The sequence below is a fragment of the Centroberyx gerrardi genome, chromosome 5 (assembly GCF_048128805.1).
Source record: "Centroberyx gerrardi isolate f3 chromosome 5, fCenGer3.hap1.cur.20231027, whole genome shotgun sequence".
Classification (NCBI taxonomy): domain Eukaryota; kingdom Metazoa; phylum Chordata; class Actinopteri; order Beryciformes; family Berycidae; genus Centroberyx; species Centroberyx gerrardi.
In genome coordinates, this window is record NC_136001.1 from 20987491 (window position 1) to 20999027 (window position 11537).

Consider the following 11537-nt stretch of genomic DNA (forward strand, 5'->3'; position numbering starts at 1 on the left):
ATACCAGGAGTAATTTTGGGCTTCTGGGATACACACGGATGCTGCAGGGGAATCACATCCTTTCCGTGCCTCTCAGAACCTCCTTGCTCCATGCACGTTACTCCTCCAAGTGTATTTGTTTATAGGAAACATTTGTACGAGAAAGGTCAGACAAAGAGCAGTAAAAGACACTTTGGGACGCACCAAGAGTGACCTCTACTGTACAAAGTGGCAAAGACTGCACTGACGTATTAGCTGGTTTTACGACGGTGTGCTTACACAATGACAGTTTCCGTCAGTGTGACTTGCGAAGCGTAACTGCGGTGAACAAGCCTTTTTCGTTTCCAATTTCAGTACAAACAGCTATTTTATCATTTGAAACTAATGATCGATATCGATTAATATATTAGGATCAGTAAGATACTAGTTGTTGAAAGAAGTACAAGTTGTACTTGATTTAGTTCAACTGTGAAGTAGCAACTCGAGGCCCAGTGGAGTGAGCTCGAGCGGCGGCTCTGAAAAGTTTGTTGTTGTCACGTGACGTGAGACGAATGTGGCGATAAAGTTTGTTTTGATACTAAAACTAGGTGGCGTACTAAATTAGATAAATCAATTAAACTCCGTTTTCACCACAATGCCTCAACCAAAATGCCGAAAGATTGCTGTGATAGGTTACAGGTCTGTAGGTGAGTGATGCACACGAGCTCGCGCTTAGCTAACGTTAGTTAGCTAGCTGGCTAACAGGCTAACGCCCAGGCTTTGTTTTCCTCTTGAATGTATCAGAATGACAATAGTAACGCTAGCTTACCTTTGTTCATTTTTCTTTGTTTTGCATGTGTTTGCTGAACAACTGCTAGCTAAACAGCACCCAAATTAAGCTTATCGTGGTGGTTAGCTCTAGCCATATGTCACTGAATGCAACCTGTTCTGTGGAAATAAAGTTGGATAGCTGCTCTCAAACGGTGGTATGCCAGGCACACTGTCAGGTGGTGTATGCCTTGAAATGTTTACTGAAATATGTCTAACATAAACAATACGTGATCTCCAGATGGAAGGAGATCAGTCTATAACCATACTTGCCCCCTCCAAGTCAACAACACCAGTCTTTTTTATATTTTACAATTTCTCCTTGTATGACCATGTCGTTTTTGACATGTCAAAGTAATTGATTATTGAATGTGTGTTATAATTCTGTGGCCTGTGTAAGTGTGCCACCATATGAGTAAGGCTGAATGCCCTTAGCAATGAGCCAACATCGTGGCATATTTGTATAAGAGTTGAAGTTATGTGTTGTAGAGGACCATTATCAGTAAGCAAGAGACTGTTTTACATCATTGGAATGAATGTTGGCAAGACAGTCATGTCATGTTCTTTTTCCCTGCACAGGAAAGTCATCTCTTACAATACAGTTTGTGGAAGGACAGTTTGTTGACTCCTATGATCCCACCATTGAAAACAGTAAGTGTCATTTATATGTTTGAAAGATGTTGTAGATTGGAGGAAATCACAAATGTGCTAAATGTAAAGAAATCTTATGCATAACGAGTCCATTCCCCTCCCCAGCCTTCAACAAAATGGTCTCTGTCAATGGGCAAGACTTCAATCTTCAGCTGGTTGATACAGCTGGACAAGTAAGTTGTTTAGCCAACAACATAACTGATACAAACACTTTTCAGAGAGAAATTCATGGAACAAATTGAAAATTAAGAACTTATTTTATAGCAACACAGACACTTTCTTTTTCACATTCTGACAGATCATAATTTATTTGACAAGCACTGTTTGTATTGTGACAAGTAGAGTCTGAGTGATCAGTTATAAGTTGTCCAGTTAAACTGAATGAACTAATTACCTAGAATCTATGCTGTTACACTTTTTACCTTATTTGATGAGTATCTGGTGTTTGGTAAGAACCTAACAGCCCATTGAGAGTGTAATAGCTATCCTCTCTATCTGTAGGACGAGTACTCAATTTTTCCACAGTCCCACTCAGTGGACATCCATGGTTACGTCCTAGTCTATTCAGTGACCTCCATGAAAAGGTGAGTGGATGGTTGTGTTCATTGGTCATATTCTTATGAATAATGTCACCTATTTTACCAAGTTCCCAACAACAGGCTAGGTGAGTGATCTGGGAAAGCAGACTGACCCTCTATTAGATCTATACTTAAAGGTATTTTGATGTCGCTGTCTATCTCTCTCTCCAGTTTTGAAGTTGTGCAAGCTCTACATGACAAGCTGCTAGATATGGTTGGAAAGATACAGTAAGTTTACTTTGATCATTACATTTTGATGGCTCCAAAATTGTGTTTCTGTTTTTGTTTGTCCAAGTGAAATGTTTTTCAACCAGGATGTTTTCTTTTTAGGGTTCCAACTGTTCTTGTCGGGAACAAAAAAGATCTCCACATGGAAAGGTAATGATGATGATGATGGAAAGGCTCGGGAATATTCGATTCATGTGTTTTCATTGTCATATACAATTATTTCTTACACTTAAAACATGATTTAAACACCCAATAAAGTGACTTTAAAGACTTTAACATTTTTATGGTAAGAGTACACAGAGTTGTCTTGGCAGTTAGAGGCACATACCACACACTTGCCTCTCTCTCCCATCCTTTCTGTCACTGTCCACTATAGGGCATTTTCTTTTATAATTTTTAGTGTCCATTTCAATTTTTCCCCAGGGTGATCAAACCAGAGGAGGGAAAGAAACTGGCCGATTCCTGGGGTGCTGCATTCATGGAGTCTTCAGCCAAGGAGAATGAGGTAACAATGGATATCTGTTTGCGTACCTGCTCATCAGCACAGTCCATTTATTGTATTCTGACACAGGCCCGTACTTTCCTGATAATATTCTTACAATACAGACTGCAGTGGAGGTTTTCAAGCGAATCATTTTGGAGATGGAGAAGGCTGATGGAAATGTACCCTCGGAGGAGAAGAAGTGCGCTGTGATGTAAAAGCGTCTCCAGGACATCAGTAAGCTCATTTGCTGAAGACAGGAGGCACAACCTCACCAGCTCGCCAATCCTGACCTCCCCGGCACCAAGGCGCTGGAGTGGCACTTTGCTATTCCATTGTGATACCAGATTTATTTACGTTGGCAGCCAATTGCCCAGACAGCTGATAAACTAGCCCACTAATTCTAACTCTATGGAGAAGTTTCTATGAGCAAGATTAACCTTAGTCTTAGACAAAAGAGCACCTTCAATGAAGAATTTCCTTCGAAATTGAGATGTAGTCTAGGACTGGGCATAATCTATATCTTGACTTCAACCAAATGCACAGAAAACAAAATAAGATTGCCAAATATATTAGTCCCAATTCATTGTAATGAAATAGATCCATGAGTGTATGGTAATAACTAGTCGTATGCCCGAAGTTGTAGACATGATTGGCTTATGTCGCATAACTCGTTGACTAGTTGAGTTAATGAGGGCTGATTTAAAACCTTTTTAAGGACTTCTGTATTTTTCAGCAAATCTTTGACAATGATGGAGAGCCACAGTTCACATTGCTTTAAATGTGGTGTTGAAGCATCACTATTATTCACAAATGGTGGATTTCCTAGAACATCCTAGAAGGAGATTTCTTTCACATAAGAAATTTCACTGTAATGTCACATTTTTTTTCACTGTAATTTTTAACAACTCATCTTCAGGTGCCTTTCACCTATGAACTGTAAGCTTTGTCTTTGACAGAGAAATCCATTTGTATATTCCATGACACATTTTGATTTTTAAGCTCTTCCGCCAGGCAGAGTGGTCCTCTCTCTCCCTTCCTTTCTACAGTTTACTTTTTCTCTAATTGACTGTAATAAAGCTGTTACTATCTGATGGACAACCCTCCTCTGAAATAAACTTAGTGTAGAGTGGAACAGATCATTGATATTTACAAGTTATGGCCTTTTGATACAATATAAATAGAATCTTAGAAACTGGTTTAATAGTATTGGTTATGAGTGATACAGGTTTGCTTTTCCCCTGAATATTTTGAGTAGAGTATGTGCATACAAGTACATAATGATTATGAACAATGTTGAGTTGCAGTTTTTAATTACATTTTAACACTGCAGAAGACTTAAATAGCTAATGAGGGCTACTGAGTTAGCTTTGTAATTTTGGACTTATGGATTTGATTTCATGTTTGATGCAGGCTTGATAAACCAAGCCAGGATGGCATGCAGCCCAGTTAATTAATTCATATTGTTGAATTGAAATGAACACTGTTCAGACATTTGAGGCCCTCAATGACCTGTTTTTCTTAGCCGGCGTAGCCTTACACAGATGATAGACTATGGATTTTATTCCCATAACTCTCATGTTCTACCCCTAGTGGTCATTTGTTATTTAGACTTTTTTTTTATTAAGTGCTTCTCTAAGTAGTTGATTGATGGGTGATTGATGATGGTCGAAGAGAAGCTGGTGATGCTGTGTCTTGTGCCTTATAGTTCTTCAAATCCCTTCCTCATCTGCTTCCCTTCATGACTCAAGGTGCTCTTAAAGGGTTTTTTTCCTTCTGTTGACTTGATCCCATGGGGAAACCTGGTGTTGTGCACCTGAACACCAATATCCCCACGTTGGTCAACGTTAATTCAGAAATCTTGCTGTAAACAGTTTTGTATATAAATAAATCCTTTACTCATTTGATGTGTTGTATTGTTTACTGCATTTGGGCTGCATTATGGGCAGGATTGACACATGAATTAAGTATAGACATGGACTTAAAAGACTTACTGGAATAAAGCATGAACCCAAACATAATTGGGTGCGTTTTAAAACATTGTAACAACAATGTATATGCTGAGTTGCCCCTGCTCTATCTCTGACATGGCTCTATCCCCATGCTGCAATGTAGGTCACCGATTTATGGGATTTAGCCTAATGTCTAGGCGAATATATTACATTAGATGGTCTCAACTTCCACACATTGACAAATTAGTTGAGTTCTGAAGATTCTTGGACTTCACTAAAAATATTAAGTTTTAAACATGTTAATGTCATACTATGAACCCTTAGGGTATTGGAGATATTGAGCTATCTTCCTGCTAAAGTAGGCGCAATCTGCTACAATAAAACAACTGAACAGTCGCCCATTAACTATTAACGTTCTAGACAACTGAGTTTTGAATACACTTCATCGTTATAATTTCAGACCAATGCGCTACAGTAAGCTATCTGCACAGCATCATATTACGAGGCTTATGGTCACCTGCCTCACGATTAGTCGAGATTGAGGTGCGTTAACATTACGTGCAGTACGGTAACGATACCACCAAGCTACCCATTACAACTTCTAGCGGAAGATCATTGAGGTTTTGTAATAACCTATCAACTACCTGGTTAGATCGGCACCTAGCGAAGGAAAGGTGATACGGCGGATGGAATATGGAGTGTGTAAGTTGCTAACTTTAGCTAGCATAACATGGTAGCTTTGTCGCCAACAATTTGGCTGACAGCAAATATGTACCCTTTCGGAGCAGGCTAGCAGCTAGCTAAATTCTGGTACGACACAACGGTAGAATATTTTCTGAAGCTAGCTAGCTAGTTAGAAAGCTTCAGAAATGCACTTTCTTTTTTAACCCATGGCTAATGTAACGTTGGGTTCAGTCCCGGCTAGCAGTGTAAAATCCTTACTTACGTTAGCCATCTTTTGAAGGGGATAATGGAGATGGTAAGGCAACAGCAGCGAGATAACAACGTCTCGCCAGGGTAATGCCAGAGTATATTAAAAGTCACCCCCGACTACTTGGCTAACGTTAACAGTTTGCAACGCCGGTCATTGCTAACGCTAGCTATTATGCATTTCGTGCGATGTATTCAGATTACAAAATTCCACGGCGATGGCGCACGGATATCATGTCCCTCTAATTAGCTGGCTTGTTATTTTGCCAACTGGTTACCGTTAAATTCCAGCAGGATTTTAATGCTGCATCATCTATACTGGCGGAAATTTCATATTCATAATAACGCCTTATTACTAGACGCCTTCGGTTATCTTAACCTGAATGGTAAAACTTGGTCTTTTGTCTAAGTAATGCCTAACCAGCTGACCTCGTGAAGTCATGAAGCAGTTTGTGTATACCCTATGTCATGTACGCCTCTTAGGTAATGCCATGAACCCCCAAGAGTTTAGTGAGACCCTAACTAACTCAGCTAACTAGTATTATGCATATATGATATAGTCCTAATCAAAAGTGGTGTTTAATATTTTCTCATTAGGTAGAAACTACTTGTTTACAAACTTATATATATTTTATATCATGCTGAAATAAGTTTGAGGCTTGAACTATGTATTTATGTGGAGCTAAAGATACCCAAAATATAACCTAGACAATGATGTTTATTTAGCCATGTCATGCAGGCATTTGTATTTACAGCAGCAGAGCAAACACTTAAACATGCACTTGTTTGGCAAGTCGCCTTAACCAACTGAATAATGACCTTTATCTTTCAGATTCCAGCTGCTCTTGATGATCTGGAGGGCAAAAAAGAGACACTCATAGAGGGTAAGATTACTGTCCCTGAACAGTACTTTGTGAACAAATGGACATTTAAAATCAGTGATTGGATAGTTGGCCTCAATAGTGTCTCTCGTTCCTCCAGACCCAGAGTACAATGTGTACACCCGATTTATGAAGTCTCATCGGTGTTATGACCTGGTACCTACCAGCTCCAAATTGGTGGTGTTTGATACCTCACTTCAGGTAAGACAAAGGCTTTTAATCTCTAAAATTTTAATCATATCTCTCAGTAGCCAATTTAGGCCAAAGGTATCGGTGTATTTATCTTTTAAACAGGTAAAGAAGGCGTTTTTCGCACTTGTTTCCAATGGGGTAAGAGCAGCGCCTCTGTGGGACAGTAAGAAGCAGTGTTTTGTTGGTAAGACAGTCACTTGTTTTTGGCTCAGTTCCACATTCTGTTTAAGTCAAAAGTAAATAATGAACTGACGAGATGCTATTCATGCTGCTCTACTGCAGGTATGCTAACTATCACTGACTTCATCAACATCCTTCATCGCTACTACAAGTCTCCTTTGGTAAGATGATGGACACCAAATGGTTATAGGCCTTGACTTTCAAGATTAAGTGTTAATGTGTTTCTCAAATTTTCTTCTGCAAGTTTTGAGTCGGCATAGTCAGCTCTCTTATCCCTTTGTGTCAAAAGCTCATCTTGATTTCTTTCTTAGTCACTCTCTTGAGAGGTAAGCTCTTTCTCTTGTTATAATGTTTCAGGTTCAGATCTATGAACTGGAAGAGCACAAAATCGAAACATGGAGAGGTGAGAGTGTTCATCAAATGAGTAATGCATGTCTGGGGATTTACTCAGATAATCTTGAAGGTTAACTATCATGTCTGTACTTTTTTATTATAGAGGTCTACCTTCAAGACTCTTTCAAACCCCTGGTTAGCATATCTCCCAATGCAAGGTGAGTTTATTTGTGCTTGTGAGCATCTAGACCTTGGTTGACTGTGATATTTCGTTGAAGTCGGTGTTGAACTGCGTATGTCTGAATTGACTGTGGCAGTAAGCTTTTGGGGCAATCTGATGGTCTTGTTTGGATAGTTAATCTCTCATGTGCTTTAGCCTAGGTGGCAGTAACTCCTACTAGCCTGCAGATGATGCTGATTGAGTACTTGGGCATACAGTTACTATCAGTGAGATAGCACCCCATAGTGCTGTAAGGATGTGCTTTACATCTGTCACTTTCTGCACATGAATTACTTTCATAATTTACGATGGTACTGTATACCTAGAACAATGGACTCTAACAATGGAAATAATGTACAATGTCTTTGGATAATAAGTTTGCAAGGAGTCATGGGTAGTGTTTTGCAGAGAAACTATTCTAGAGATGGCTAGAATAAGAAGTAGGGTGGGTTTCCCTTCAAAATAAAATGTTAGCAGTTGTAGTTGAGATAGTGCAAGCGTGTTTTGGATTCTCTATGTTTTGTGGAGGGAAAGTGCATTCGGTTGACAATCTAATGAGGTAGGCATTTGATTATGGTAGCGATGTTGTCTTTGTTTTGTGTTTCTTCAATAGATGGGTAGAGTCACTGGTCAAAAAGTACTAAACTAATGACATGTTACATATTTATACTACGACCCTTTATTGTCTGTAATTAAAGTAAAAGTTGCTGTAAGATTAGAGGTGTTTGTATCCATGCTAGTTATCATTCAAACGATGGGCTTTCAGTTATTACAGTGTGTAAATAGCACTAAGCTATTCTTTATTTTAAATTCAGATCTCTTATCTCACAACATCAGATCAATATTTTTACTTCCCAAACAACATGGTTCTCTCTTAACTTCTCTGTCCCAGTTTATATGATGCAGTGTCATCTCTGCTGAAGAACAAGATCCACAGACTGCCTGTAATCGACCCCCTGACAGGAAACACACTCTATATTCTCACGCACAAGAGGATCCTCAAGTTCCTAAAGCTTTTCGTGAGTCCTTTTGGCTTCTCTCCCCACCACTGCTATTTAAATGATCTGCTATAATGCCACTATTTCATTAGTAACAGTACAGTAGAGTGCACGGACCATCAACCGTAGTTAATGAAATGTATAGATCTGTTTTATTGGTTTACACTGACATCCATTTCCTGGCAGTTTTATCTAAGGTCTCTACGTTATCCTTCTCAGATATCAGAGATGCCAAAACCCAGCTTCTTAGGTCAGACCTTAGAGGAACTGAACATCGGAACATTCCAGAACATAGCCGTGGTGCGTGCGGATACGCCTCTGTACACAGCACTGGGTATCTTTGTTGAGCAGAGAGTGTCGGCCCTCCCCGTTGTGGATGACAAAGGTACGTGGGCTGGTTTGAAATTACGTCCCAAGTTAATTTAGCGTGGATGACCAGAGCACCTGTTGCGTTTTGTGTGCTATACATTGATGTGCTGCCTGTTTCATGCAGGTCGAGTGGTGGACATTTACTCCAAATTTGATGTTATAGTAAGTATTCATTGATGTCTCCTTTTATAGATTAGCGCACAGTAGTGTTCAGCAGACAGGGAGATCCTCAGTCACAATTTCTACTGTATCGACTATACCTGGGTTTTCTTTAGCTGTGAGTCAATAATTCCCTGCGACTCTGGGCCTCATTTAAAAAATTGTTTTGGACAGTTATTTTTTTGCTCACAACCAAATTAAAATCAGTGGTTTGCATTGATTTCTCCAGTTTTCTGTGGTATATTCAAAGAGAAAGCTTAATTTCTATTGTGATCCAAGGTATGAATGCCATATAATATGCCATATAATTTTAACTTTTTTTATCGTTCTCTTTTAAACAACTGTGTGATGAAATCATAGATGAAGTCACAGAACATTTTTAATACGAGGCCCTGTGTGTGTGACTACAGAACCTGGCAGCGGAGAAGACGTATAACAACCTGGATGTGACTGTGACCAAAGCCTTGCAGCACCGCTCACAGTACTTTGAGGGAGTGCTGACCTGCCACAGACACGAGACGCTGGAGGCCATCATCAACAGATTGGTGGAGGCGGAGGTGAGAGTGGGAGCAGGAGAGGCACTCAGCCATGCTGCATATGCATTTCAGTGAATTGTTTTGGCCTTACATTGCAATGCAGTACATCCATTTCTACACACACTCTTATGGCAGAAATACTCTGCTTAATGCAGAGGTAAAAACTATTTTGCAAAGGTGGTCTCCCCTGCAGTGATGAGACTAACTGTTCATGGTCTTCCTCTCTGCCCTCTAGGTGCACAGGTTGGTGGTGGTGGACGAGCAGGAAGTGGTGAAGGGTATTGTCTCCCTCTCAGACATCCTCCAGGCACTAGTGCTCACTAATGCAGATGAAGGTAAGCACAGCTCTCTGTGCACATGATACAGATAATCTTAAAACCCTCCAAGCTTTGAGCATGCACACTTTTTTTTTTAAATCTTAGTGATAAAGCAAATGATACAGCAGGTATTTGTCTAATAATAAAAGCAGTGTAAGCGAGCACATATTTGCCTAAATGTGTCTGTGGTAAACTTAGAAGAATAATCTTGTTTTTATTCTCAGGAACTGCTTGAGGGAGTAACTAAGGGAAGACTTCTTCAACATGGAAAGGCTATACATTTTAGAAGAAAGGAGGCCAGAGGAAAGGGAGATAGAGGACAGGCATATGAGAGGGGAATTATGACAGTGTATTAAAATATCCCCATGTATCTCCCTGTAACCAGGTTTCCTATATTTCACCCATGAAGACTTCTCCCTCTCTGTTTTATCAATTCAGCAATATAGAAATGTATTAACACGGGACACACAGGAGCTCCTGTAAATCAAGCCAAAATCCAAGCCACCAAAAAGATCCAAGAAAGATGCAAGAGCACAAGAAACCTCTGAAGTGGAGCTGTCGTGGCTCAGGATGGCCCAGCATCATTCTCACCTCTGTGGCTGTTGCTGTGCTGGACTGAGCTACACAGAGGAGGACCAGTCATCAGGACTCTGTCAAACCCATTCCCACTGATATTAATATATTGCTAAATGCATTTAGTTGTCAGTAGATGGCTAAAAGAAAACTGATGTACCAGCATTGCCTGTTGTAGGCAGCATTTATTTCGTTCTATCATTTTACAAGGCTGAAATCTAGACGCACATCCATCTGATCCAAGGATTATGTTAAGCACAGTGGAACCGTCTCAGATCAACATTCGTATGTGTCCGTGTGTGTCGTCGTTCTGGCATGTTAGACGTCTGTCTGGTTGTGATCAGTTGTGCAGTCAGACTGCAAGGTAGCTAACCTGGAACAGCACTTGAAAGTCCCAAGACAACCATGCGCTCTTGGTGAAGGCTAGAAGACCATAGATGGATCTGCTGTTAGAGATGACCATAATTGTGCTGTATTCCTTTTTAATGCACAACCACTGGATATTTATGGGTTGTATGTTTTGCGACTTGTGAAATCTATTTTATCATGTATAAATTAACTATCATGTACATTTTAGTTAGTAGGTCCACCATTCAGTTTTTTTCTTGGCACCCACATTCTTTGTGGGTTTTGGCATTATTGGCATTAAAGGGATTTGCTTATTGTTGCCTCTTGGCTGCAAAATCTCACTAGTCATTTTCTGGGTAAGTGGACCGATAAGGTGTCACTTGGAAATTATTAACGGTCAAATTAACAAAGCTTGTGGTATTATTAGTTTGCTACAAAACTCAGTTTTCTGATGTATGTCTCTTTTTGGTGTGCTTTGTACATGTCACAGAACATCAGTTGTCATGGGTTTTCCTCTGCAGTTTTCTATTCATTGTGTTTAGGGGCCGTTATCTCAATCACTAAATACCAGCACTTCCTTTCCTTTCCATTTTGTTAGAGGGTCAGCCAATCTTGAACGGATCGTTCCAAGGACACGTCGCATTTCCTGTTTTGGGTATTTGAAATGGAATTATAATGGGTATGGTGATGGAAGATGTGTACAACTGTATGTAAATGCTAGTTTTTCTATTAATCTGCATTGAGATTATAATTTAAGGGATGAGCAATAAAGATTGTTTCTTTGTTTTGACAGTTTTTTTCTATAATGGCATCAATAGTTAAGCA

The 11537-nt window shown here is 39.8% G+C and overlaps 2 protein-coding genes across 2 annotated transcripts; both read left to right on the plus strand.

Moving 5' to 3' along the window:
- Positions 1-248: 248 nt before the first annotated feature.
- rhebl1 (Ras homolog, mTORC1 binding like 1) lies at positions 249-4631 on the plus strand. Its single transcript, XM_071916512.2, has 8 exons — positions 249-665; positions 1366-1437; positions 1543-1610; positions 1939-2021; positions 2187-2243; positions 2346-2393; positions 2667-2748; positions 2850-4631. The coding sequence occupies exons 1-8, from the start codon at positions 614-616 to the stop codon at positions 2940-2942; spliced, it is 555 nt and encodes a 184-aa protein (XP_071772613.1). The 5' UTR covers positions 249-613; the 3' UTR covers positions 2943-4631.
- A 598-nt stretch (positions 4632-5229) lies between these two features.
- prkag1 (protein kinase, AMP-activated, gamma 1 non-catalytic subunit) lies at positions 5230-11499 on the plus strand. The gene is made up of 13 exons (XM_071916562.2): positions 5230-5378; positions 6439-6490; positions 6588-6688; positions 6782-6863; positions 6962-7020; positions 7217-7262; positions 7356-7410; positions 8305-8431; positions 8630-8795; positions 8904-8941; positions 9349-9495; positions 9710-9809; positions 10016-11499. The coding sequence occupies exons 1-13, from the start codon at positions 5370-5372 to the stop codon at positions 10024-10026; spliced, it is 993 nt and encodes a 330-aa protein (XP_071772663.1). The 5' UTR covers positions 5230-5369; the 3' UTR covers positions 10027-11499.
- Positions 11500-11537: the final 38 nt, after the last annotated feature.

Excerpts from the sequence above, each read along its gene's own strand:
- rhebl1 (XM_071916512.2), top strand. The coding sequence starts at position 614 with ATGCCTCAACCAAAATGCCGAAAGATTGCTGTGATAGGTTACAGGTCT. Across the intron at positions 1,438-1,542 it reads TGATCCCACCATTGAAAACA|CCTTCAACAAAATGGTCTCT; the intron begins GTAAGTGTCATT and ends TCCCCTCCCCAG. Across the intron at positions 2,749-2,849 it reads CTTCAGCCAAGGAGAATGAG|ACTGCAGTGGAGGTTTTCAA; the intron begins GTAACAATGGAT and ends CTTACAATACAG.
- prkag1 (XM_071916562.2), top strand. Across the intron at positions 6,491-6,587 it reads AAAAGAGACACTCATAGAGG|ACCCAGAGTACAATGTGTAC; the intron begins GTAAGATTACTG and ends TCGTTCCTCCAG. Across the intron at positions 8,796-8,903 it reads CCCCGTTGTGGATGACAAAG|GTCGAGTGGTGGACATTTAC; the intron begins GTACGTGGGCTG and ends TGTTTCATGCAG.